The sequence below is a fragment of the Tyto alba genome, unplaced genomic scaffold, assembly GCF_018691265.1.
Source record: "Tyto alba isolate M040663 unplaced genomic scaffold, T.alba_DEE_v4.0 Super-Scaffold_32, whole genome shotgun sequence".
Lineage (NCBI taxonomy): Eukaryota > Metazoa > Chordata > Aves > Strigiformes > Tytonidae > Tyto > Tyto alba.
In genome coordinates, this window is record NW_024881307.1 from 4326683 (window position 1) to 4354527 (window position 27845).

General features: G+C 47.2%; 2 protein-coding genes across 7 annotated transcripts in view; one reads left to right on the top strand and one right to left on the bottom strand.

Moving 5' to 3' along the window:
• JAM3 (junctional adhesion molecule 3) overlaps positions 1–21114 on the top strand; it is a 32697-nt gene extending 11583 nt beyond the window's left edge. The window contains exons 3-11 of one of the 3 annotated variants that reach the window (XM_042800384.1): positions 23–267; positions 13256–13321; positions 14199–14312; positions 15173–15325; positions 15542–15744; positions 16068–16167; positions 16518–16647; positions 17861–17915; positions 18545–21114. In XM_042800384.1, the coding sequence (XP_042656318.1) occupies positions 249–267; positions 13256–13321; positions 14199–14312; positions 15173–15325; positions 15542–15744; positions 16068–16167; positions 16518–16647; positions 17861–17915; positions 18545–18580 (876 nt within the window). In that variant the 5' untranslated portion in view covers positions 23–248 and the 3' untranslated portion in view covers positions 18581–21114. The remainder of the gene's footprint in view (positions 1–22; positions 268–13255; positions 13322–14198; positions 14313–15172; positions 15326–15541; positions 15745–16067; positions 16168–16517; positions 16648–17860; positions 17916–18544) is intronic. The other 2 variants (XM_042800385.1, XM_042800383.1) reach the window with 2 other exon arrangements.
• A 1537-nt stretch (positions 21115–22651) lies between these two features.
• Positions 22652–27845, bottom strand: part of NCAPD3 (non-SMC condensin II complex subunit D3) — a 28910-nt gene continuing 23716 nt past the window's right edge. For 3 of the 4 annotated variants that reach the window (XM_042800382.1, XM_042800381.1, XM_042800379.1), the window contains exons 29-35: positions 27617–27775; positions 26661–26830; positions 26281–26420; positions 26077–26154; positions 23118–23192; positions 22957–23017; positions 22652–22864 (exon numbers count right to left, since the gene is read on the bottom strand). In XM_042800382.1, coding sequence (XP_042656316.1) covers positions 22753–22864; positions 22957–23017; positions 23118–23192; positions 26077–26154; positions 26281–26420; positions 26661–26830; positions 27617–27775 — 795 coding nt within the window. In that variant the 3' untranslated portion in view covers positions 22652–22752. The remainder of the gene's footprint in view (positions 22865–22956; positions 23018–23117; positions 23193–26076; positions 26155–26280; positions 26421–26660; positions 26831–27616; positions 27776–27845) is intronic. The other variant, XM_042800380.1, reaches the window with a different exon arrangement.

Here is a 27845-nt window from a genome sequence, read left to right on the forward strand (position 1 = left end):
CTCTCTGTTGTTGTCTCCGAAGCAGCAGAAACGGTGCCAAACAGGCTGAATGGCTCCAGGATGCGAGAAGCAGAGCTATTTCTAGAAAGGTGGAGCAATGGTTCTTCAGAAGAATCCAAGCCAGCTCTCGCTGAACCCTTGTCGAACCTCCTGCAGGTGGAACTGCTCCTCTCTGCGCCCCTTGCACTGCCTGGATCAGTTAATTGCAGCTAGATGCTGTTAAGAGTGGGCAAGGGGAAGTCCAAGAGATGGCCGGTGTGTTTCCAGGTGAGCTGGCGTGGCAGAGAGGCACAGGAGGGCTCCGTTAACCAGTGCTCTGGCCGGCAGGGTTGGGAATCCAAGACGTCAGTCAATTTTGGCAGCGTTCAGAGAGGGCTTAGGCTGGCTCCAGCAGTAGTGTGCTGAGAAAAGACCTCCTCGGTTTGGCTAGCTGGATGCTGTCAGGACTTGCTCGGCAAGAGCTGGCCTGCATGCCCCGCAACAAGAGTAGCCAGTGGTTCAGCTACACTGGGAGGGATAAAAAAGGCAGGCCATGGTCTAGAGAGAGTTGTCTCTGGCTGGCAAGCCGTGCTGTCAGCGCTGTCTTGGCTCTGATATGCTGTGTCCCCCAGGCTGTTTGGGAGGGGAAGGAGAGACCACATTCAAATGCCTATTGTCTGTCCTTCAGCTGGGAGCAGAGCCAGAAGAGAGAGGCTCTGGCAGCATCTGACACAGGGGGCAGATGTTAGGGGAAACGTACTCATCCGTAAACCTCTGTCGCTGGGATTTTCAAAGGAGCCTCAAAGGTTAAGTGCCCATGTGTTGGAATGTGTACATGAAGGTCAAGAGAGAAATCCTGGGCTCCTGGGATTCCTGCTGGGCTTGGGGAAGCTTTTTGAAGGTAGCTGTTGCCACTGGAACAAGCCCTGGTGCAGCATCTGTGGGCTGTCCAGGTGACTGCTGTTCTCGGCGCCCGTGTGTTTAAGCATAGCTGGGGAGAAGGGCAAAGCCACGCAGTGCCAAATTTAATCTCTCGTGGGGGGCCTTCGGAGGTGCGCAGCTGGGTTCAGTCTGGCTTCCCTCTCCTGTAGCCAGCTGCCAACTTCTGCAAGCCTGAGCTGAGAGCGGAGTATTTCCTGATCCTGCCTGTCCTCTCCCTTCACCCCTGCCAAAGTAGGGCTCGGCCACAGGTTTCAAGCAGAGCTGGAAACTTGGCACTGAGGCAAGGAGCAGAAAAGAGCCCAGCTTGCTCTTCTGTGTCTGGGTTGGCTTCTGTACTGCTGTGGGGAGTACAAATATGTTCCCAATCTGTTTGCTTCGCTGACGTGACTCCAAGACACACAGGCAACAGATACACTGACCAAGAAGGGGCCATTGTTAGAGGGACCTTCTTGATTGTGGCCCTGCTGTAACCAGCCGACTGCTGCTGCTCTCCAGCGCCGGACTGCAGCCTCCCCCGCGCTTCATTCACAGGATCCAGAGTGCTGGATCCTCCCAGGTCCCTCAGCTTTAACTGCACATTAGCACAAACAAGCCAGGGGTTCATTCCTGGTTTACTCGGTTTGTCCATCCGTGCGTCCCGAGCTGGCCTTTTGATTTACATGCCCATCTCTGGCAGCAGGCATTAAATCAAGCTGTAGATAAAAGAAGTTAGAAGCATTGCTTCCCTGTGAACCGCCCCAGACACTCACCACCACGTTGCTAGCTGCACACAGGCAGATGGCCTGAGCACACAGATAGCTTGCTCTTGTGCTGGAGGCTGAGCAGCGAGGAGCCAGGGGAAGGGAGGGATGGACTGATGGACAGGGTAGCATTTTGGCTAAGGAGGAATGAGGGCCCCAAGAAAACCAGAGAAGAGGAAGGGAGTTACCTCATTTGTTGCCAGCAGCCAAGGCAGGGTTGTCCTCTGAGAGGTATTTCCTTAAGCTCTATCCAGTCCGATTTTAGTTGCAACTTTTATGAACAATAAAGGCTTCCATGGTTTCCCTTGGAGGAACTGGAATGAATCCAAATAGATTTTAGTGCTGAGAAGCAGATTCTGTTATTAATGTCAGCCTAATCATTTTTTTCTATCTCCTTCCCACCTTTTTTTGCCATTCTTACTTCTGAAATGCCTGCGGGCGGTTATCAAGTCCAGTCCACCCTCTTCTTCAGCTGCTTCTGGAACTGCAGACCAGATTGCAGTGTTTAACATGCCCGCACGAGGCTGGGGGGGGGATCGTCCCCCGTGCCTCAGGAGAGACCTGGCAGTGCGACATGTAAGCCCCGAGGCCGGCAGGACGGTGAATTCTGAGCTAAGCTGAACTGGGGACCAGCACGTGCTGCTGGGCCTGCGTCTCTCTGGGAAAAGGGCCTCTGACCAGGACTCGACTGGGAGCGTTCGGCTGAGAAAATTCTCTGCTAAAAATAGTAGCAGGAGACGTTTAAGGAACAAAACAAGACAGGGTCTGGGAGAAGTTAGTTCCCAGATATGTGGCTAATTCAACTCCCCCAGGACAAGTCATCTTTTAACCCCTCCGTGCCAAGGCTCATTTCTGCTCTAGCAAACAAGCTTGCCTTGGTCAGGAATCCAGGTTGGGACACGCCAGAATGGCTTTTGTCCTCACTCTTCGCTCTGACGCGGCATTACTTTCCTCCTCCTTACCCTGCTCATTTATGCCAGCATCTTCCTAATAGTGTTCTGTGTCAAGCTTTTCATCTTTATCTGTCTGTGACTTCATTTGGGCGCCCTTTAGTTCCCAATGTGCTTTTGAAGAAAATAATCTCTGTTGAACCTGCAAGTGCAACTCCTTCTGCGGGTTTGCAGCCCGTGCTTAGGCTGATGTTACCCAGGTAAGTCTTCCCAGAGCTGCTCGTCTGATTCAGGGCTGCCCCTAGAACAATATTCCCCCAACTCACATGTCTGCAGGCCTGCACACGGCTCACGCAGCTTTCGACAGAATGCCTTTTTGCCTCGTGGATCTGCATCCTTTGTTCTGACAGATTCCCCGCAAAGCTTCCAAACTGCCTTACAGAAGATGGCCCCACCTCTTCAGCGTGGAATGACGGCAGTAGTTTCACAGGCTCTTGGTTGCACGCTCACAGGCAGATGTGAATGTTCCCTTGGTGCCTGCAGTCAGTCCCTTGCAATGTTCATTTGTACGTGTTTTGTGCAATGCATTAGCTAGACAATTGTGTTTTATACCCGAGGCTAGAATTATACACGCAAAAAGGACAAAAATGATACTGTAAAATCGGAAAAAATGTTCTTAAAAAGAGAGCTGTTTTCAGTCTTGTCATAAATGATTTCTCTGTGTGCTTGCTCACACCCTCTCCTGTTCCCTTCTCTAGCCTACTCTCGAACTCTTGGCGCTGATGACTACTAGTCTCTTCCCAACTCCCGTTTTCCACAGGAAGATGACATGGTTGGTCTCTGATAAGCAGAACTTCAGATCTGTGTTTTGCTGGTCAAGCTGTAGGCTGGAGGAGAATGGAGGCTCAAGAGATTAGAGTCACAGACAGAGGAATAGAGGATTATAGGCTAAAACCCTGCGAGTCTCTGTATTGGTGGTTGGGACACAGCCAGACACTAAAGAGTATTGCAAAGCCTGGTGCTGATAGCATATCCGCTTATTTCCTGTCTTTGCATTTCAGGCAGCTTTTGATATATGTGCCCTCATCAAAAGCCAGGGTCAGGCAGGTACCGAGCATCCTAGCTCGTGTTGAAGTCAAATACCTGCTGAGATCAACTCTGTGCGTTGGCTGGCGCTCAGCCTGGAAAACGTCACTTTGGCTTATGAGATTCTCAGCAATCCTCGAGTCAAATTCCCACACAAGACAAAAATAAAGGAACTTGCCCCTTTTCCCTTTACAGTTCATTCTGACTCCCTGATCCTGGCCACAGATCCCTGCCACGTCTCACTGACCTGACTCTGCCCCAGAGACTTCCCTTAGCATCTGTCTGCTGCAACGAGAGCCCTGCTGGGAGGAAGGGAGGGCACAGGAGGAAGACCACTGCCCCTGGCTCTTCTCACAGTTATCTGCTGGTTCCCTCCCACTTTGCACTAATTTGGTATCAGCATCTGCCACTTTTGGGAGGAAAGGGACTTGCTGAAGTGAGAAATAACGTAGGATGTGCCTGTATGGCAATTCTTGGGGCTGGCTAAGGAAACAATGGAAGGCAAGTGGGAATAGGCAGGAAGGGTTGGTTTCAAATCTGCCTTGTGCAAATATTCCCACTTCTCTTCAGCGCTCATCATTTTTGTTCCTGGCCTTTGCTTTTGCTGTTGTAAGGCACTCTCATCCAGTGGTCAGGTCACAAAATGGTGTTTCCATTGCTGGCTGAGATAGCGTCTTCCTTACTCTTCCTGTGACTTCCCATTCCTCAGCTTTTTCCTCCAGCGAACTGTACATCCTTACTGAGTTATTGTACATCCTTACTGAATTTGAAGGGACTGAGGCTTAACTGATACATATACAGTGCTTTTAACAGATGAACATGATCATGGGAAGACACTGTGAGAACCTCAGCAAATGTCCAGGGTCCCAGCCAGCTGTATTCCTTGGGTTTTCATGCCCTGAAGCAGAGGTGGGGATGAGCTGACCTCCTGAGATCCCCTCATGTCCCATTTTCTGTGAATGCACTGATTTTCCTGGTCTGTATTGGCTGTGAGCCAGACCAGTTTGAAGATCTAATTATGCTGTCCATTTGTTAATGAAAATGGCAAAAACGGCCCTCAGTACAATGTGACTGTTTTGATACATTCCTAGCCAAGTGATCTGTAATTGTTTCCTTGTTGCCTTATTTCTCTCCTGGCTTTTGCCAAAGACTTGGTGCAGCCCTAATTAGAAGTTCTCCTGCCTAATAGCATTCCCTGGGAGCCACACAGCAGGCCACCTGCCCCTCTATTTTCCTCCTGGAAGCTCGGCTAACATTGCAAGCCCAAAGCATCTGTGCAAGGGGCTTGACCTCAGAGGCCAGTAGCAAGGCAAAATAAATGACTGGGGCAGGACTTAATCCCTGGTTAGTGGTGTCTAATGCAACGCAGAAGCTTCGTGCCCTATTCCCTGTTGTTTACCCAAAGAAAATGAGACTTTCAGTTCAGCCTCACATTTCTTTCTTGGGAAGGGAGAAGCAATTCAGGAATGCAAGGGCTGGTAGTAACAAACTCTTCTATGCACAGCTTTTCTAGCCATGTTTCCTTTCTGTTCCCTCTCCACTACCCTTCATCCCAGATTCCGAGGGACAAATTCTAACTCTTTCCATTTTTTCTTTGAGCCAAAGATGGCCTGGAATATATTACAGAAAGAGATGCAATCTGACATGCTGGAAACTCTCTAGCCCTTGCTGCTTCCATCTTAATCTCTTTTAAGTATTTGATATTAGTCATCCACCCAAGTATTGCTTCCTTCCCGTCTTGCACGTACATTCAGTCCTTTCCAGGAGAAGAGCCAGAAACCAGGGTACGAGGTTGGGAAAACAGGAGAGCTAGGACCAGAACATGCACAGATTATGAGCAAGGCACATACAGCCACATCAGCAAAGTATTAAATGGCCACCTTCCCCTTGCTGGCAACAGCATCTGACACCTTTGCGGAGCTGGCTCTTGGTCTCTCGAGCCACGTCTGTTCTGATGGGTGAAAAGCTATTTGAATAAAATGGGCTAAGTGTGCTAGGCCCTTCAACCTGGGAGCTTTCTCCCCAGGGTGCCAGCCATCGGCTCAGCGCTGGCTCTCTCCTAAACCATCTCTGCTCCCTTAGGGAGAGCAGAGCATGAGAACCTGCCAGTGGACTAGGTCCAAGCTCAACATGTCCAGCCAGGAGCTCAGATTTACGCTAAGGCCATGAGTAAGCTTGAACTCTTCCTGTTCAGACAGCTCTGGAGCATGGCTCATGGATGCCTCCTCCTAGCACGGGCCTAAGGATTTGCAAGTGGGTGGCATGCAAATCTGATCTTGAGAACAGGCTGTCTCGGTTTTGTGAAGGTGCAGATATGCAGGGCCTTACTGTCTCATCTCTAAACGCACTGCAATGCCATGAGCAAAACGGCAACCAAAGATTGTGAAATTCTTACCCCCAGAAGCCCTTGTCAGATGGATGTACGAGGCAGTGTGTCTGCAGCTGCATCCCAGTGTGATGAAACCAAACTTTGGGAAACCATCAGAAAGCACCGTGTGGTCTTCACCAGGCAACACCTACGCTTCCCGCCCTGCATGGGGGAGAGAAGGAGTGTTTGTCTGTAGAGGGAGGCTGCTTTGCAGAGAGGCTTTTGTCTTAAGAGGGGTCCCTATCTCCTTGCTAGCAACCTGTTTCACTACTGAGTGTGGGTGTGTAGGCTGCGTGTATACCAATGGCTTTGCTGTCTGCTTAGGAGGTAGAACAGTAAATCCTCCTGCCCAAAAGTGGGGAAAAAAGAAGGAAAAAAGACTGCATCCATGGCCTGGATGCTAATTGGCCTTCTCTGCAGCAAATACAGTCAGGTTTTTGAGGTGCCAGTTTAAATCAGGAGATTTAAGCAGGTTAGGATTTAGTTCCAGGACTGTATGTATTCTATTCGCAGACAGGCATCTCCTTGCCTTCTTCAGTGGTGAGCAGGAAGAGTGAATTAAGAGCAAATCCCAAAATACTTACATCTTTGGATGAATGCAAATACTCAATGGTCTTCCACACAACTTTCTCCTGCAGGGTCCTGGTCCTGCTGAGACCACCAGTGACTCCCTTATCATCAGCATTTCAGAAGAAACGACTGCCATCAGCTAGCTACCTAAGAGAGGAGAAAAGCAAAAGCCAGAACCTTGTGGAATGCCAAACACTGCGCTGTAATGGTGCATTTGCCTTCTGTAGGTTAATTCTGCTTCATGTTCCCTGCCCAGGCGGGCACATCTCTGTTTGTAGGTGTCTATCAGAGAGTTGGCACCCTTTTAACTGAGCGGTACAAGCCATGCATCTAAAATAAGTCATGCTGTTTTATGATAGCTGGTAAAAATAAAGCCTTACTAGCACAGGCAGCTATAACAGCACAGAGGATTTACAACTGAGTGGGTTTTTTCCAGGGTGGGCTGGCCACAGTCTGGTGATGGCCTTTTTATAACCGTTATCAGCTCCCACACAGACCAGGTCCATCTGTTACTTAATTTGAACCGAGACACTCCTAAGCTTTTGTTCGCTAATCTCTCACTGCACATCTACATTGTTCTCTAGCAGGGCAGCCCACCCGTGAGTCAGGCTTGGCTTGCTGATCTCAGGGAGGTGTCATGGAAAACTGGAATAAAAGAAAGCCCGGCAGCTTGCTCCGGACCAGCACGGTCCACCTGCCTGCTCCCTTGTCGCAGCTTGAAGGAGCCTTTAACCTGCAGCTTGGATGCCAGAGCAAACATACAACCAGCTCCTTGGACCGGAGGGCAGGGGTTGAAAGTTAAGACTGAGTACTACAAAACATTTATGCACCCTTTAAAAATCCAGTCTTTTTATATACCATGAGTACATTTAAATCCCTTAAGCTGTTCCCAAAACCCCTGGCCAAAGGACGGTTGGACAAAAAAAAAACCCCAAAAACTTACCAGAGCGGGTTAGGCATTTTTTGGTATCTCATTCCTATGCCATGCCACCTTGTCTACACTGGCACCAGTTGCATTGTGGAATCAAAGTGAGATGCCCTGGGGATAGAGAGGAGAGAGGATAATGAGAAGCACCAAGAGACAAAAGGATGGCTATTTCGAGATGCAGATGGTCAGACGTTTCTGAAAGTTAGGGCTTCTGGTGATTTCCTGGAAATAAGCTGAGGGCTGAAACCTGGCCTCCCTCTTCCTTGCTGTATCCAGTCCAGCACTGTGTGGCTTCCTCTGCGTTTCCTCTGGAGGTTTCTCACACATTTAACAGTTAGCTTCCTCCCTCCCGCACCCCCCCCCCCCCACTTCTCGGGCAGGGACAGGCGCGGGGTCAGCTGGGCTGCCGTTAACAGCAACGCCGGGCTCCTGCCCGCTGCTCTGGTCGCCCCTGCTCTACTGTCCTTGTCACCGCTCCTCTCACTCGGCTCACGGTACTGAGGAGGGATGCTCCAGGGGCCACTGGCACTCATAAATGTGCTGACGTGCAGAGGGTTCGGCTAACGTGTTCCTAACACCTAACAATATATCACTCGCTCTCGCTCCGTAGCGCACCTGCTACGCGGAGCAACCATCCAGAAAGCGAAGATGCTTAACAAGGCGTGTGGTTTGTAGCAGCATTCCCACATGGCTCAGATGCATTTTGAATTGCAAATCAAGCAATGGCTTAGTGATGATGGACACCTCAAGCAAGGCGTATTTTTGTTGTTGTAGTGGGCAGGTGTTTAAATACAGCTGCATGTTTTTGTACTGCTTGTGCCTGACGGTGCGTTAACTAAAATTACCGTATCAGATAACTGCAATATCGACAAAGAAGCGCTGAACGATGCTGCAGCACAGAGGTTGGCAGGAACCTGTTTGAACCGTTTCCTGGTCATCCTTTTTGCCTTGGTGATAATACTACAGGAATACTTTACCTCCTCTTCAAATTTCTGCCTAGAGTTTTTAAACAGAGAAGAGATGGGGATGGAAGGAGATGGAAGGTCAGGCTTTAAACCCTAGATGGAGAGAGGAGATTTAACACAGTATAGTTGTCTACAAAGCTGCTAGTTTTTTTCCGAAACTATAGTTTCAGTGTACCATTTTAAAATGATTCAGATAATGTGAGTCACAGTAACAAGCATGGGCTGGATCTCTTTGGCTGAAAGAAGTGCCATAAGAATATGCTATAGACTTCATTGCCTTGTCCTGGATTCTATTTTGGAGAAGTGATGGCATTTGGGATTCAACCATATGTCTGGCTGAGTCTGTAGCACATACAGATCTGGTAGGTATTCGGAGATGTAGCACATACAGATCTGGTAGGTGCCTCTGTTGTGGCGTGCTGGTGCTCTGGAAGGGAATGCATGTCTGTGTCCAGCTCTTCTCCAGATCCTGGGTGCTGAGGCCTTTGAAGTGAGATTTACATAACACAAAACCTTTGCTGCTTCTTTGCACTGGGCTGAAAGAGGCCTAAAGGAACATCTTTGGAATACTCTTTTTTTGAAAGGTGGCAGTCACCACTAATGATGATTTACCACGCAAAACAAAGCAACCCCGAGGAGAAAACACTTGCCAGCAGCAGGGAAATGTGACAGCACAGATGCCCTGGCTCCTCGGACAGGAGAGTGCTAGCAGCTGGGAAGCACTGGCTTGGTGCAGATTCCTCCAGCCCCAAGGAGACTGGGGAACAAGGGACACTCCAAAGTAATGCTAAGAAAGAGCTGGAAAGGTGCTCTACAACCTATGTGGTCGCTCAGAGTTTTTGTTTTAGCTTGCTCCCTGCATAGCTGTAGCCTTGTTGTAATTTAGAACATGCTATTTGCAGTATTCTTCTGCCATACACAGAATAAATCCGTCTTAGCAGTGATTTAAGCAGCCGCATTGATCTCTGCCCACAGTCAATACATGTAATAATGTCAGAACCTCTCACACAGTCTCCAAGGACTCCCCTTCTCTCTAAAATTTGTTGACATCCTGCTTTGTGCCTGAGGGATAGACCTAAATCTCTGGTGTTTAGTGGATGGGAAAAAGCCTGCTGTGAACAATTTCCGAGAAATGAGATGGGGCTGGAGTTTGTTGGAGTCCCACTGTCTTGGAGGGAATGCTTCAAGGGTCATAACTCCTTCAGAGTAGCACAACATTGTGGTATTGCTGTCTCCACCTTTGACTGAAATTAGGTTGTAGCTACAGTAGATGTACTTCAGTAGGACTGTTACCATGCTACCTACTTGATGGGACACAATTTTTTTGAAAAAAGATCTTGTGTCAATAAGAAAGTATAACAAAACCCAAACTGGTACATCAACTGGTGCATACCTTTAAGGAATGAGGAATCCTTTCCATCCCCATCTTTAGCTTTTCCAAAAGGAAGATTTCTAGGACAGTACAGACCAGATAGACGCTGTGCAAGCTGCCTTCTTGCGGCTCTTCAGGTGCAGTGCAACTCTGTAGTCATCTGCCACTCAGGCCTCAGAAGCAAGCTGTCATTTGTAGAAGTGGCTTTGTAATGCAGTTGCCTGATGAAGGAGGGTGCTGACTCTGGAGAAGGTAGAACCTACAACTGCCCCCTTTCTGAAAACTGAGCCAAACGTCTTACCAGAGCCGCCCGTCCCAAGCAGGAAGCCAACCAGGATCTCCCCAGTTAAGCTGAGTGCTCAGGCCTGGGCCCTCAAGAAAAGCTCTCATGGTTCCAGAAATAGGAGTCATTGAATCACAGACTGGTTTGGGTAGGAAGGGATCTTAAAGCCCACCCAGTGCCACCCCCTGCCCCAGGCAGGGCCCCCTTCCCCCAGCCCAGGGGGCTCCCAGCCCCGTCCAACCTGGCCTTGAACCCTTCCAGGGAGGGGGCAGCCACAGCTGCTCTGGGCACCCTGGGCCAGCGCCTCACCCCCCTCACAGGGAACAATTTCTGCCTTAGATCTCACCTAAATCTGCCCTCTGGCAGTTTAAACCCGTCCCCCCTCGTCCTACCCCCACCCCCTGATCCAGAGTCCCTCCCCACCTTTCCTGTCCCCCCTTTAAGCCCTGGGAGGCCGCTCGAAGGGCTCCCCGGACCCTTCTCTTCTCCAGGCTGAACCCCCCCAACTCTCTCAGCCCGGCCCCCCAGGGGAGCTGCTCCAGCCCCCCCAGCATCTCCGTGGCCTCCTCTGGCCCCGCTCGAGCAGCTCCGGGTCCTTCTGCTGTTGGGGGCCCCCCGAGCTGGCCCCAGCACTGCAGGGGGGTCTCCCCAGAGCGGAGCAGAGGGGGACAATCCCCTCCCTGGCCCTGCTGCCCCCCCTGCTCTGGCTGCAGCCAGGATATGGTTGGCTGAGTCTCACAGCAGAAGCAAACAAATGCCTTGTTTGAATGACATGCCCTACACTATTGTTGAAAACTTGTCCAAAGATTTCAAAAGGATATTCCCTAGATTGTTTCTTGTCTTCTGGTGTCTAGCTGCTTCTAATGCTCTGGGGTTTTGCTGGGATCAGTGAAATCTGTTTATGCTCACAAGGGAGCAAAGCAAGGATCACAACCCCAGACAGAACACCTGAGAGGATCAAAGGATGAACAGAGAGAAAGGTGTCAGTGTCTTGTGGCATAATTACATTTTTTTCAAGGGGTAGGTCTTGAAGCACCAGGCCTGATGAAAATAGAGTCTGCTTCGCAGCAAACTTGAACAAATTACTCGTGGTTGCTCAGACCACCTCCTGACTGAAACAAGCTGAGACCAGAGCACCTGCTTGGACCTGCCGAGAACCAGCTCTGAAAATGGCATTTTCCTGGCTCTCCGAAGTGAAGCATAAGCAGGCTGAAAGCAAAGTGCTCACTGCACGGCCCTGTTACTCATCTCAGCTCTGGTACACGAGACTTCTCCCAGATAGCCACGTTATAGTCCAGAGCACTGTCATCTTAGTTCAATATTGGATTTCTCCCAAATGCTGCATGAATGTCTCAAGTGCAGAAGGGGGAAGGGTGGCAAGGTCCTGCTAAGAGCAGTTTTGGCTGAGCCAAATATTAGTTTGCATCAGCTGGTGGATTTTATATGAGTAACAATTATTTTGTACACAAAGGCAGCCTCTAAACCTTGCCAAACTTCAGCTCTCCCTGGGGGTCTTTGGGGTGTAAGCACTGAGAGCCAAGGCACCCAGGAAGGCATCAGCATTTAACAATGAGAGATAAGAATTGGCAGGGAACATTTCAAAAACGCTGAAAGGATTTTAGGTGTTCAAGGCCCTGGAGCTTTCAGTGCAGCTCTTGGGCATTTCTCAGACTGCTGCCTGGCTCTGTTACGCTGTCTGATCCACTCCACCAGAGAAATTTTGCCCCTGCATTGTCAGATCCTCTCTGTCCAAAAGCTTTCCACCCTGGAGGCCAGCACACGGAAATTTCCAGTTGTCTGTCATGATGCTGAAGATCCTTTCTTTCTCCACACCTCCCTTGAGCTGCCTTTTCTGCTTTCTATTCAGGTTCGTTATGACTTTTTTACTCCAAGTAAGACAGTCTTAACCTTTAGATACCTCTTTTCTCATGTCACTGAGGCACTGGTTTCTGTCATCTTTAACTTGCGGTTTGATCAAATGCCCAGTGAAATCGGTGGACATCCTCCCTTAGATTTCAGCAAACTTCTGACTGGATTTGTAACGGCAAAGTTGCATATGGGGCCATGGCATACCCCTGTGGCTGATTATCTGGCAGCGACTGTAGCATGTGCCCTCCTCCTGTAAGACGGGGCTTTGGAGCAGCCTGTGTTTTGTGAATACCATAGTCTGACTGAGAGGCGATGGGCTTTGCAACAGCCAGAGCACCCGGTTCCAGAACACACCCTGTGATGAAGGCATGGCTTACCTCTGCTGTCTGGTTCGCTTTCTTCCTACCGCGCCGTGCCAGAAACTGCCTGCTCGTTTCCTTCTCCCTCAAGAGAGTTGTTGGTAAGTGCGGGTATCCAGCAGCACGTGAATGGTGTTGGTACCTGCTCCTGTGAAATGCAGAGCGGAAAAGACACGTAAAGCAGATGTTTCACAGTAAAATAATACACGACAGAGGGAAAATGACTATTAACTGGAAACGCTGTGGTGCTCAGAGCAAGGAGAGTAACGGGAAATAGCTTGTGGTATAAGGATGCCTTGCAGCGTTGCATGATTGAGTTTTCGTCCCAGCGTCAGGCTGGCTGGGACTCTACCCAAAGAGCTGAACTCTTCTGTTTTCTCCTGAATCGCAGTCCTTGCATGATTTACTACCTTGCATTTTACATTACCATGCCGAGTCTTAAAATACTTGAAGATCTAATCAGCGTGTGTTAGAGGCCTAGCACATTTCATCTTCTAGGAGGAACAGACCGGAACTCTTGAGCTTGGTCTGCTTCCTGTCTTTTCCTGACCATCAAATTAATTTACAAAATAATACATTCACTCTTGCATTGTCAGAGTAAGAGTTCCTTTACCATCTAAATAAGGTGCAAGGAAAAATGGCTTGTGCTGGCACTGGTTTTGTGCCATTGTGTTAATCCTCCTCTTTAATTGCTACTTCTAACAATGATATTTTCCTGTATTTACACCACAACTCCTAAATAAACTTAGGCCTGCCGGACCGGCATTAGGAGCTGGGAATAGGTTTTATCTAGGGAAGTTAGTCCCTGTAGCTGGCTGAGAAGATTTCTCAGCAGGCAGCGTGTTTGTAGCCGGGTGACTTACGAGCTGTGCTATTTCTTATTGCCTTCTGTTTGTTTTTCCAGGCTGCAGAGTCTTGGCTGTGGAACTGACATCCAGCAACACCAAGCCCGTGGTGCAGGAATTTCAGAGTGAGTGCGGCGGGCTGCCCGACGCCATGGCTGCACTGCCCTCTGCCTGGGGACTTGCATCAGGCCCAACAATTGAGAAGAATTGTGCTTATTGCTCACGGTATCTGGTTTCTTGGGGGAGGCAGGACTACCGAGAGCCCGAGATTCAGAAAAGTGCTTAAGCATATGTCTGTATCTCTCCCTGTTTAGCAAAGCACTTGAGTGAAATGGTTTATTGAAGTCCCCTGTAAGCCTTTCACATTGCAAAGTGTCTGCCTAAGTGCTTTTTTGAACTGGATCCCAAAAGGAGGAAAGGCGGTTGCCTTGCAATTAATATACTGAAAAGGGGGTCGGGAAATTTATATTTTATCTTGGCCCTACTACAGACGTGCAATGCGATCCTGGGTAAGCCACCTCTCAACCCTGCTGCGATGCCTTTGTCTGTAGAGGAGATGGAGATGACAGTGCCTGCTTCAAAGGGGAGTGGGTTTGCTGAATTTATCCCCAGGGATCATGGCCCTCAGTACATTACCAGACACCACCCAGGGAGATTCTGCATCCCTGACTCACACTGTAGGCTCTTATTAGCAGCAAGACAGTGCTGTGGACTCACCCTGTCACAAGGTCTTGTTTGCCATAAGTTAGAGCCTGTAGAGAACAGTGTATTCCTTTCTCTCCATAGTTGATATCTGTTTGACTATTATTTTTGCTGGCCAAAATCCATCCTCCCCAACAGCTCCTGGAACCCAGCAGTGTTTCTGTTTGCGAGGCAGATGAAAGAGAAGGCTCTGCTTTGTGGGCAGCATCTCCTAATAAAACACTGCGGAAGACTGCTTAAAGCTGAGCAAAAATACAGCTGCTCCCTTTTAATCTGTATTTCCTTTATTTCTCCTGCTAGGTGTTGAGCTGTCCTGCATCATTAAATCCACTGTAACACCAGATCCCAGAATCGAGTGGAAGAAAATCCGAGATGGCGAAACCTCTTACGTATATTTTGACAATAAAATGCAGGGTAGGAAGATTCATTGTTCTTAGACTTCCAAACCAGCCTCAGAAACAATACAGCTGAGAACGAACGAGCCTGTGAAAGGCAGGGCCTCTGTCTGTCTTGCTGCTTTCCTCTGGAACTAGAGTTCAGCAGCCCAAGTGCAAGATGGAGAGAGCGCAGGCTGCTCTCTGCTCTCGTTACTGACAGTTCCCAGCGGGGAGCCACAGGGAGCTGGAATGAGGTCCGAGGTAGGAGATGCTTCTTGGGTAAGAAAGCAAATGCTACGGCTTCCCTCCTCCGGCACCTCTTGGTCCTTGCATGGTCGGTGGGTGTCTGAGCTCTCAGGGCCAGAACCCGAGCCCTCCTGTCTTTCCAGACGGCAGCTGAGGGCTCCGCCTGTGCCTCAGAAGGGCTCTCTGTCCCGAGCTGTCCGTGCTCGCTGCAGAGGTAGCGCAGTGCTTTGCTGCAGCCTGGGAGCACACGGGGTTGGAAGCAGGCTCCTTGGCTTGATGGTGAAACACGGGACCCCCAGCAGGGCTTGACTCCATCAGGAATTCCTCCGACACTTTAGAGGGGACCAGCAGCCACCTCCAAATGAATCTTCCAGAGGAGGCAAGACCAGAGGCTGTCCTGGAAGTCCAATTTTACCACAGTTTGTGAGACTTGGGGTGGTGCTTTCCAGTTCATTCTCTTACGTGGTTAGCAGCATTGGTTTCCTTTGTGGTCACTGGTGAAAGGAAGTCTCTTAACTTTCAAGCATCAAGTTCCTTTTAGGTGGTTCTCTTGACTGCAGAAAAAGTCCAAGATCAACCACTTAATTCACGCCCCTAAAATTAGTCTGTGTGACTGCCTTGAATTTTTTCTCTCTCTTTCCTCTGTTTCAGGAGACTTTGTGACTCGTGCAGAAATTCTGAGCCGGACGTCGCTGGTGATTAAAAACACCACCCGGATGGACACTGCCACATACCGCTGCGAAGTGGCAGCACCTCTTGATACTAAAACCATAGACGAGATAAATATCCAGCTCACAGTCCAAGGTATTACTTTAAACCCAGATACCTCTGTGAGCTAACAGAAGAGGCTGCAGCTCTCTCCAGAGTCGAAACAGCGGCACTCTGGAAGTTGTTTAAAACCAGCTGGAAACAGCAGAAGGTTTTGGTGCCTTTGTAGCACAGCCATTTTAGAAAGTTTGTCAGAAATTACTTAGTTTTACTCAGCAGTGCTATTCACCTGGTTTTATGTCTTTCCCACAGTGAAACCCGTGACTCCTAGATGCACTGTGCCTAAAGCTGTACCTGTTGGCAAGACAGCCTCTCTTCACTGCCACGAAAATGAAGGTTACCCAAAGTCCACTTACAGCTGGTACCGCAACAGCGAACCTCTATCACCAGACACAAAATCGAATGCCAAATTCCAGAATTCTTCCTACACCTTGAACCCCACCACAGGCACGCTGGTAATGCCCTTACAGACATAAATAATCTAGACTTGTTTTGGTGGACAGGTTATTTTTAAGGCTGCTTGTAAAAGAAAAAAAGGAAGGAAGAAGTAATTTGAAGGTTAGGTGTTTTAGGATCTGGGTGAGTTGGGAAAGGGACGATCAATGATGGAAGAAGATCCTAGCTGTTTGGTTTTGATCACTGCTGATACCACTCGCCTTTTTAGAAAGAGGGAAGGAAGATGTCTCTCGGCCCACTGTGAAGCCTGGGAGAGCTGCTTATACCCTCACAGTGCCTTCTGTTTCTCACGTCCTACTCCCCTCCCTTTTCTCCTCACCAGGTTTTCCATGCTGTGCACAAAGGCGACACAGGCCGTTACTCCTGCATAGCAACAAACGACGCTGGCTTTGCCAAGTGTGAGGAGCAGGAGATGGAAGTCTGTGAGTGGCTCTACATACTTTTCATCCAGGCTGATTAATATATCACCCTAAATAAATTGTTGTCACCATAGGGAAAGAAGGGGGGACATTCTAGAGCATTAAGTCTTTTCTGCTCTCTTGTAACCCCAGACAGAGGAAAAAAAAAAAAAAAAAAAGTAAAAATTCAGGGAAACATTAAAACACCGTTCAGGTGCATTAATAGTTTCAGTCTTGGAATCAGGGACCCACTAGTTCCCTATGAATTACTGGGGTTTGCTTAAAATATTTGAGATGTAATTTTCACGTATGTAAAGCTAGAATACTGCCAGTGCCTCAGAGAAATGCTGGATGACGGGTTCTCTCTTTGCCAGATGACCTCAATATTGGTGGGATAATTGGCGGGGTCCTGGTGGTCCTAGCAGTTTTGGTGCTCATCACTCTCGGTATCTGCTGCGCCTACAGAAGGGGTTACTTCGCAAACAGCAAAGAGAGTGGGGAAAGGTAAGCTGGGATTCAAAGAGTTCTTACGCAAGCCCCTGCACCCACAGCTAGCATGAAGTAGTCTGAAGGGTGCCAGGAATTGGTGGCTAAAGCGTATTTCAGGGCCTGACTTGGACATATTTCTTCCTAGTTCCCTACCAAAGACTAGAGGTCAACCCAGTTCCTGAAGTGTCCAGTTCCCCAGGGTAAATCCTGCACGATGCCGAAGGTTTATTTGCCTGAGGGAGAATTCTGGCATGGCTCCTCTTGTGCTTGCTACCAAGACCTGACAGAGGAGTGAAAGCTCTGCTCTAACATCCTCATACCTTGCACGGGAAAGGGGGGACCAGCACAATTAAATGCTTACAGGTGTTTGCCCAATAGGTTCTGTGCTGTTGGCATAATGAGGTCTATAATTTAATGAAGAGAGCTCACTGCACAATTAGTTGAAAGCATCAGGATATGCATAGAAAATATATGCAGAAGAGTAGGCTCTCTGCAGGAAATCTCACTACTTGTGAGAACCTAAATTTGGGATTAAAAACAACCATTTTAGAATGCACATTAAAATGTTAAAAACAACGGCATTAGCATCAGAACCAAGCCTTGATGTCCTTACAGAATCTGTAGAAGAGATAATATATGTAAAACCAAAGTTCTCACCAGATAGATTTGTTCCACGTTGCTTTTCAGCAGAATTCCTGACTTTTTTTGTTTGCTTTTCAGAAAAAGGTCCAGATATCCTATTTAAATGCAGCTGAGGGTTGGCATACACCGGACTTGACAGTCATATATAAATTCTGAATTCCTATGGGATTGCAAACAAGTGGCACTTCCTTATAACTAAGGAGAATGCTGGAGGCATCTGGCAGTGAGGGTTTAAAATGAACTTTATAATTGCCACAGGAAACAATGCAGGAGGCACACAGAAAGGTAGTGCACAGGGACCAGTGCAGGAGAGCCCCGAAAAGAATCAGTTAATCTCTGCACAGAGTTAGTCTTGTGGAAACATACAGCAATTTTTTTACCCTGTGCTGATGGGAAATTTAGAAAAAATTCCAGTCATGACAAATGATGGAATAAGCACCGATCTATCATTTCAGCAATGAGCTGGGTTTCTCTCTGCTTTCTTTTCATTTGGCTGTTCTTCCTCATTTTTGTCTTTCTCGGTACCTCCCCTCCAAAATCCTGCAGTCTTCTTGTCCCAGAAATGAGATCTTTCCCTTTATTTCAGCTACAAGACTCCAGCAAAACCTGATGGCGTTAACTATATCCGGACAGATGATGAGGTAACAAATGATTTGCATTTAACATCTCTCTTTAGGGGAGGAGGAGGGTGGGCAGAGGACTACTCGCTTTTTTAGGGCCTACAGACTTTCTCAGAGTGGGCACCACTCAGAAGCAAGGATGTAGAACAGAGAGAAAACAGAAGGGTGAAGGCTGAGTCATTTCCTTAGAAATGGTGAACAGTTTAAGTTGCCTTAAGTGACTGATGCCAAGAGCTATCGAGTGCAGCTCTGCTCTGTTATCTTATGGCTTGACCCCCTTAGGATGAGTTTCAGGAGATTAAGTGGGCAGGCCGTGATGCTTTCAAAAGAGAATTTGCATTTTGGGGTTTGAATAGATCATTAAGATCAGAAAAAGCCCCCTCCCTATGAGCAGAGATCCTGAAGAGGGAATGAGAAAGTCCCCTGCTCGTGCCATGTGAGGTGAGGAGGACAGCAGGAGAACCTGGCCAGTATGACTGGTGTCTCCCTCTCCTTACCGGCTGGAAGGGGGTGCTAGCTAGCCAGAATGCAGAAGTTACACAGATTGGATCGACCTTTCATGGGCACGATGCAGCTGGGGGGCAGCGGGAACAACGAGTTGCCTGTTAAGCCACTAGATCCTTCCTACCTCCAGAACTGTTGTGTTGCAGGGTGACTTCAGACACAAGTCTTCATTTGTCATATAAGACGCCAAAAGAATATTGCAAACCAGCAAAAGCAAGTGTGAAAATACCTCCTCCAGGAACTCAAAGTGAGAGCAAAAGATTAATTAAGTGCGCTTGGAAGAGTTTGGAACACACAAGAACTTGATAGCTAGCTATCTGTATATCTTTTTTTCTTTGCCAAAGTTTAAAGTAACTCCTCACTGCCCAACTTGCGTCTCCCCTGCCTCCGGAGATACCAACAGGATCACCTAAACCTGTCCTTGGACTAAGGAAGCGTTTTAATACTTCCCAAGAGACTGGGCTGTGGAAGTTTGTGGAATTGCCTTCTATTTGTGCTGCAGGGACACAGCCACAGTGTGCAAACCAACCAGGGGAGCAGCGTTAGGTAAACGTGTAGTAGACTTTACTAGTACATATTACTAGTAGACAAAAAAAAAGGTGCTTGTACAGCAATAGATGGACTTCAAAGAATAAGATTTATCCATGGAAGGGGGAGTCTTCCTCTCAGCAGCTTGTTGCCCAGGCCTGGCTGGTGACTTTTACACATTTGTGATTGTCTTGCGCTTTTGACTCTGACTGCTCAGGTGCAGAACGGGGTATCTGAATGGCCTGCAGGGACAGATGCCGATACAGTAAATGCAACTAATGTTCTCAGCCCTTCTGTAAACTTACCGAACCCTTGTTACTCCCTTTAACGTGCAACGCGGGCAGCATCAGGCCAGAAGGACTGCTTCTGTTCCCTGCTTCATAGAAAACTCATTGCACGCAGGTAACCCCTCATTCTAATCTGCACAAAGCAGGCTTGCCTCTTGCGTCTTTTGGTGTTTGAAAGAGGCTTATAGTGGAGGCAGAGTACCTAGTGCTAAGACATCCCTTTCAGGAAAATTAAAGCCAAATACTTCCATGGGCTAAGATTGCCATAAAAGGTACTGGGATATCTTCAAGGTTTTTTACCTTCTCCACTTATTTTGTAAAATCCCACATTCTAAATTTTTTGCAAAGATATATTTTGATTACTTCAGAAAAGGTAACATTTCTATTTAAAGTGTAAATACGTGATGCCAGCAGTGTCTAAGTAATGTAGCTATTTTTTTACTTTTTAAGCTACAGAGAGGAGCTCGGATGTCGCTATAGTATGGCCCTGTCAGAGCCTATCAATGTTATTGCAAAGCGTAATAAAAAACTGCAGGTGGAACAGCATCTCTTCCCTCTTAAGCTAGCTTCAGCAATTTCCTTGTCACAAGAGGTCTTACCAGACACGGGACAGAGTCACTCAGGGATAGTTTTTGTAAATTTATGGCAGGAGCTATCAACTTTTTTTTATATATAAAACGTAGTTTTCTTGCCAGTGACCAACATTTTGTTTTTGTTGTTGCAAGAAAGAGCCAGGAATGGCTTTTGGATTCAGTTCCAACAAGGTGACAGAGTGACTTCAATGTTTGCTACCCCTCTGCAAGTTCCCTAAAGCACTAACACAGGGTGACAGCTATGGCAACTTTACAGGTTTAAACTGCATAGCCAAGGTAACTGTTTCTGGAGTTGGGAAAGCAAAAGCTCAATACAAAAGCACTTTTGTAGTGTCAGTTGCAACTTTTCTCTAGATGGTAAAAGAAAAAAGAAAAAAAAAAAAAAGAAGAAAACAAATCTAGTTCTCTTGGCTTTAGAGAATAATTGGAAACATGTGTTTCCCAGAAACATACATGTTGATAGTGTTGAACAGCACTGGGTAATATAAGACTGCAAGATGTGGATGCAACACTAGAACTGTGCTGTGGTTTAAGGATTTTTTTTTTAATGTAGCATAATTTAGTGTTCTTGTATTTCCAATACGAATTGAGTTGTCTTAACTTTTCCTGTATACAGTATTTTGGATACTTGACGATTTGGACTGTCAGTGTTATTTTTTAGTGTTCTGCATTAATCTGCATTGTTTCCTAGGGGCCTCGCTGGACATGCCATTGCTGCATTTGTTTTCCCTACACTGAGTGTACACTCTCCTTTTGCTAATGAAAGTCAAAATAAGGATGGGGCAGCAATAACCATTTGTTCCCTACGTAACTTGGACATTACCACTGCTATTTTGCAATTACATTACGGTTACCTTCTTCAGCCAAGCCACACAGTGCTGTTCACTGGCTGCACGCTGCCTCTAATCGTTATGACAGGTAGTGAGTGTAAAATGCCTTTGCACCTTCGGCATATCCACTGCTCCTTTTCTGTGCTGCTTTTAGGGTACCTGTAATAAGGGAGAGAAAGAAAAGGTTTGAATCAGGGTAGCTCTGGGGACTACGGGAGCACAATCTGCAGTCTCACCATGAGCCAAAGGCAGCCTTCACGTGAAAAGCCAGCAAGCTAAGAATCAAGACTTATTTTTTAGTTCGAAAATGTGACAGTGGCATCTCTAACGAGAGAAGGGGAGATGATCCCCCGACACAGGTCATGAGATCTGATTGATGGAATTCATTGTATCATTGTGAATAATATTCAGGTTTGTACTAATGTATTACGTTTAACTTTGCCAAGAATGTTTTACATAAATACCAAGCTATAAAGCATTCTTGTAGGGTTATTTTGTTTGATTTTGGTTTTGGTTTTTAAAGAGCCATATTATTGGAGGCTTCTGTTTCCAATTCAGTGAAATAAGGGAAAGTCTCTTCTGTCAGAGCCCTCGTTTACTTGTATTGGGCTGAAGGGTACAGGAAGGCCAAGGTTTGTTGCTGTTTATCAGTTTATTCCTGGACATTTATCTATCCCTGGTTCTTCTCTAGAGAAGACAGACTAATGCTCAAAGGGCTCATCTCAGTGCTGCTCAAGGACTGAACAACAACTAGAAATGCACAAATTAGGAAATAAACTATTCCACATTACCAAAGTGGTTAAACGATATTTTAAGGCAGAAGGTACAGAATAAATGGATGTGGCCATAACTGACCATTGCTTAAGCTAAAAGCATTCCATACGTCTCCTGTTCCCAGGTTTTGACTTTGAGAATAAAGTTTAACCTCACTTGAAGGTTGCTCCACTCCTCAAAACAGAATAGGGAAAGTGAGGGCAAATTATGAAATTCCAGTGCAGGAGGGAAGTGCCTCTGGAAGGGCTGTGGCCAAAGCACACTCGGCCTCTTTGCTTCCACTTGCACAGACAAGCCTACTCCATTTCTGTTGCTCGTGCCTGGATAAGACAAACCAGCGTGAATAAAACAGATTGCATTGTCAAATTTCAATGAAATCTAGGGCAAGCGCTCTGTAATAGGAGTTCACAACAAAAAAACCCTTCAGTTAGGTTCACATAGCTTCAGAGCGACTCAGGAACGGACCATTTATACAGTGCATTTATGGTAAGTTATCTGTGCAGAGCACAAAGCTATGCATATGGCTTACCAACCTTGATTTTAGTGAGTTACTCATATCCTGCTTGCAGTCAAATAAGAGTCTATATTTAAAAGCTGCTGCGTCCAACATTAATTGAACTGAGCGCCTAAGATACCAGCGACGTAGTAGAAAAGACTTAGAGGCTGTAGAAATCTATAGAAAAAAATAATTTCTCTGTCAGACCAAGAAGAGGGGAGAAGCGGTGGGTGGAATTAATTCTGTAACCATTTATTTTCATAAAACGCTAATAGTTAGAAATAACATAGTTCAAAAATGGAAATATTCCCTATAAAAGAACATTAAGGCTGTTCAGACACACAGGAGTTTGCACAACAAATGAGAGGTGATGTAGCATGCAATTACCAGATTTAGGGGTGTGGCAGTGACAAGCTGCTTTACCTTTGTTCAAATTAAAGCAACTCCAGTATATAACCAAGAGGGACAATGAGGGATCGAGCAAATAAGCCGAGCCACTCGTTTCCCTGCAAGCTGTGATAAATGCATTTATTGCTAAGCTTGTGGCAACATTATGCTTTTACTTTAACAAATGGACAAATTATACATCCTGTGAGTGAAGAGCAAGCCTCCCTTTATACTGCAGCTTTCTAGCACTCCAGTGAACTTTGTCAACAGCAGTGGCTTATAACACATGCATATGGTAATGCAGGCTTTGTGTGTTCATATTCCAGACAGTTTTACGTAAAAAACAAATAAGAATAGATAAGGAAGGATGGACACGTGCCCATAATGATTTATAATTACAGAGGAAAAGGACAGATTTCAAGCAACATCATGATTCTGTACAAAAGTTCGATGAAAGGATCAGTTGTTTGGTTTCAGTGGAGTTCTCCGCTGGGACCGTCTCAGAGGGACACATTGGCTGCTTTTTTTCCTTGCTGGGGATTTTACTTTCCACTCCTGTGGCAGAGACGAGCTAGAAGGAGGAAGCAGAACAACCATTTATTTTAAAGCACTTTACCAGTCTTTCTCACTGTGATTGCAGTTTCAGACCTGTGTTGAACTTACGGTTGCTCTGGTGATGTCAAACAGATAATATCTCTTGGCTCATCCTCAGCCTCTTTCTTCTCTGCAAATAATGCATATATTTTCATATTTTTAAAAATGCCACAGATTTGATCATTTGGGGTTTTTTCCACCCTCAAGTTAGAATCACAAAGGTAACTTGCCTGAAGCTGAATTGGGTGTGTGCGTCAAGCTGATGTAACTGACCCCAGCACCAAAAGTCAAGTTATTAATGGTCTCTGAAAGAAAAAGCACATATTAGCAGTCGGCTTGGGACATAGCCAGAGGGCAAGGCATACTGTAGTAGAACACTTAAGTATCACAGAGTAAGTATATCCAGTTAATTGCAAGCACATACACATATCCTTTCCAGCCCAGCAGATCTCAGTCTGCCATCCAGCCTCAAAACTACGTGCTCAATCTGATGGGCCATCTGTGTGCATCAGCTTCATACTCCAGACATCACCCTCCTTGCGCGTGGAGGAAATTCAATTTAAATGAGGTACCTCAGTCATGCGCCTCCTTGTCCTGCCTAGGTGGGAGAGCCACACCTTCCACTGAAGCTTTGCCACCTTTCACAACAACAGGTTAGATTCAGGCCAGTTGCTTCGCCCAGCCAAGGCACAACACGGTGCCCCTGGAGACTGACAAAGGACCCCAACAGCCCTTCTGTGCGGAGCTGCCTGCAGCCAGACGAGAGCAATCACTTGACAAGCAACCTAGGTAGAATTTAGCTTGCCTGAATAGGCCAGAGTTGTCAGCTGTCTCTTTCCTGTCATTTACCTCAGGAGAGGTGTCACAATATTCAGATTTTACTTCACTCAGCGCTCCGTTTTATGCTCACGTTTCTCAGAACCTTTCAGGAGGAATTAAGGTGGGAAGTGCTTTATAGGGTGGGAATTGGAAACTCCGCTAAAGGGACTTCTCTCTACAGACTAACTGCTGTAACTGTTATAGGCTGCTCTAACTACTTCCCTGTCCTGGAAGGGAATCACTGAAGCTTGTAGTGGAAATCCAGCTTGATCTATCTGCCTTAGTTGGCCACACATCTCTCAAGACTGAGCTGCAGGTCTCCAGACTTTGTGCAGTGTGTGCCTTAACAAGCTGTTTTGGTTAATGAGAAGTTTATGTGAAAGGAAGGAAGGAAATGGTAGAGAACTGTCATCAAGTAGGGCTTCCCATGCAACCGAAGGCGGTATCTTCACAACATCTCTGTATGTACCAGAGGGAAGCGACCCACACTTGGCCAGACCCGCGTAGTCGTTCTCAAAGCAACGAGCAGGAGTTGAGAAGGAGACCCAAAGGCAGCAGGGGAGAGAGAGACAGACAGAACAGCTGAGTAAGGGGAAGAGAAGAGACAGCTGTTCTTAACTTTGCGAGTACAAAATGGTTTACAAAGAACTGCATCTCGGATAGTTTTAGAATTACAAGCCAGAGAAATAAAAATGTTTTATTTTGATTGTCTATCAGCCCGCAAGACCCAGTGCCACCATGCAGATGGCTCAACACACGCTCACTGAAGTGATGATACTGCTCTGTACAGTTTGTCTCCCCACTGAAGGACACATGCTGCCTCGAAGCAAAGTAGGAATTCAGCCCTAGTACCACTGCAGATTAACGTTCTTCCTCCTTTTGCACCATATGGTGCTTAAGAGAAACAGCCCCGCAAGCTTCCAGACAGAGATACGGCGCTTCAAGATTTCTGCTCTCTTAAAAACACGCCCCCCGATTTTTTTGCACAAAGATCATTGCTTGTTGCTCAGGCAGGAAAGAGAAACGTCGAGGCAGACAAATCTAGCCAAACAGCGGGGCGTGCAAGGGAAGAGAAGGGTCAGATTTTCCAGTGGATGCACATCGCCGCCGCGGGTTCGCTCCCGGCTGTCAGGTATTGGCAAGCTGGCCGCCCGACTGCCTACACACCGTTCGCTGCCCTGCGTGCGTGGGGGTCGGGTGTTTGCACAGACAGCGGCAGCGAGCGCGGGCAGGCAGCTGTGCTGCTGCAGCATCCCCCCCTCCCCGCATCCCCTCCCCACCCCCCACCCAGAGGTGACCTGTCAGACACTCGCCGCAGCTCCCGACTTAATTGCAGCTCTCGCCTGAGTGCGGGCAGGTGTTCACCCCACCCGGGGTTCACAGCACAGCAGAGACGCCCTAAAGGAGTTCAGCGGCGAATTGAGATGAAGGCAGGGAATCTACTGCTGGAACTCGGCTCCATTTGTGTTTTACTACAAACCGCCTCTTGCGCTTGCAGACAGCGACACTGCAGAACGCCGCGGGGCTGTCAGAAAGCATTCCAATAAAAACCCAACTTTGAAAGTCAGGTGTTGTGAGATGGCAATTCACAGCTGCAGTGGACGTAAGCACAGCAGACTCTCACAATTTGTGTATTAGAGATTCCCCCTCTGTGTATTTTTGTTCTCGAATTTCCACAGCAGAGTGAAAAAAACCCAATCATTCCTTCTCCAATGCTCAGTTCTTTCTTAGGGTAGAACACACAGACATGACTCTGCAGGTTATCAGTCCCACTTGAGCAGATCTCTCTTTTCTCTTGCAATTGTCACAGCTCACTGCCTGCTCTAGAAGCAGGTCATAGCTCACCTGAGATCCTTTGTTTGGACAACAGCAACACCCTATCTTAGAGCTGAAAAGGACCAGACCTCGAGTATTTCCTTCCGCAGCAGGAATTTGTAATTCAGTCTAACAATGCTCAGCTGTGCTTCCAGAGTTAAGGGGAGCGAGTGTCCCAATGCCACAGAATCTCGCACACTTTGGGCAATGAGGAACCACGACAACATGCCTCCTCGGCATCCCAGAGTTTGGAAGGAAGAAAGGGCAGTAGCTCTGTTACCTCAGCAGCCCAAAACAAATGCTCTCCTGCACTGACTCAATAATACCCTGCGACATGTAAACGGAGACCGTATTGGACTGTCCTTTCCCATGTACATCATTCATCCGAGACCTTCAATTTCAGAACTGTTCTTATTTACTACAATCATTTAGATGAATAATCTATAGCTATCGGCGACTAATTTTCTCTGCTTTTTAGGGGAGCCATGCACTGCTACCTCTCTGAAAACGAGTGCTCAGCCCAATTTGGAAAGGATTCCTTTGGGTTATACTTACGTTCTGGTGTGCTGATTGCACGGCCCACCACAGAAACATTTTCTCCCGTAGACTGTTGATTCAGGCTTTGAAAGGATACTAGAAATAACAAGGAAATAATTAAGAATAAAAACATACTCGCTCAGAGACCTCACGGGTCTAACAATCAGGCCCTGTCAACTAGATCTAGTCCAGTGCCAGGTCAGTTTGCAGCAAGGTTCCTACCTCGCCTGCTGTCAGCGGCGCTTGATGGAAGCGATACAGCCAATAAACCTCCTCCAACGCTCTTGCTGCGTTGCTTGCTTCTGGCTTCCATTGCTTTCCTGGCAGAATTCAGGATGGCAAGTGTGCTCAAGGATGCTGGCCTGCAGGGCAAAAACCATGACAGGAACAGTGAAGTGAGCTCCTTCTCTAAGTCCAGGTGAAATGCATGTAATGAGGAGAGACCTGTCCCCTCCCAATCCCTTCTGATCTTAAGCACCAGCTGTAATGGAGAAGATTATGCTGCAACACTGGTGACTTTTATACTGCTAAGTAGGGAGTGGATAAGCAAAGCAATAGCCCTGCCAAACAGCATAACTGGTAACATAATCAGAAACCCGTACCTGCGACGAAGTTGGGGCTGTTTCAGAACATCAGCAGTAGGTGTAGTAAACCCAGAAGGCACAGAGGAAGGACTCGATCCAGGTGGCAAGGACTGTCTTGCAGTTACAGGAGACTGAGCATTATTATGGCAGTCACCAGAAGGTACAGCGCTCTCCAAAGATGGAAGCTGCTACAGAGAACAGGAGAGAAGATCAGATGTCTAACAATGGATACAAGTTTAGAAAATCCTAGATACAAGCTGCTTAGACCTACATGCTGCGTGATTAAGAACTGCCCTTTGTGTGATGGATGTAAAGGGGTGCTAGGGAGAAGGAATTTATTGGCCAAAGTTTTAACAAGAAGCAAATAGGAAGTTTTGGTGGGATTTGTATGTCCTAGTTTAGAGGTCTATATATAGGTGCGCTTTGAAAGTCAGCAGAGGGAGAAAGGTACTTCAGGGTAGAAGTCATCTCATCTTCAGGTAGGTATCTAAAATAGTTCAGGACAATTGACCCAGGCACATACTTATTTCTTCACACTGACTTTGAAAGAGGATCTGCATGGCTAGGACAGATGTTAGGTGTACACAGAGTGGAAGCTTAACTCAGACAAAATGAACCCTTTACTTTTTGACCTATTTATCATCGTTATCACTTTCGGAACAGAGAGCAATACAACATGCAAGAAGAGCCAGTGCCAAATTAGGCTTAGTTTTCCCTTTAGATTGAATCCTTTTTATATTCATTGTTTGCTGCTCCCCTTTGCCTAACATGTGTTGTTTGTTGTCGTTCTAAGCGTATTAAATGACTCTGAAACCAAAGCTTCAGCCAGCAACTGCAAAGAGGCACAAGAACATTACATGACCACTCTGTTAAAGGTGCTGTAACAAGGTCCACAGACATAGAGAGCCCGGGTGTTATGCGTACACAAACTTTAGCAGAGGAGACAGTACGTGTACAGAGTTAATGGCACCAACCACTTCTGCCTGTGCTGCCGAGACCTGCTCCTGATCTGACCCCTTCTCCCTGGCCAGCTGCTCTTCATATTTCTTCATATCATACTCCAGCTCGGCTGCCAGCTGCTTGTCCACAGCAAAGAAGTCTTTGATTTCATTTCGGTAATCTTGCATCATTTCCTGGAGCAATAACGAATGTTTAAACTCTTTCAGAAATCTCTCCTGACTACTGATTCATGTCCCCATTCAG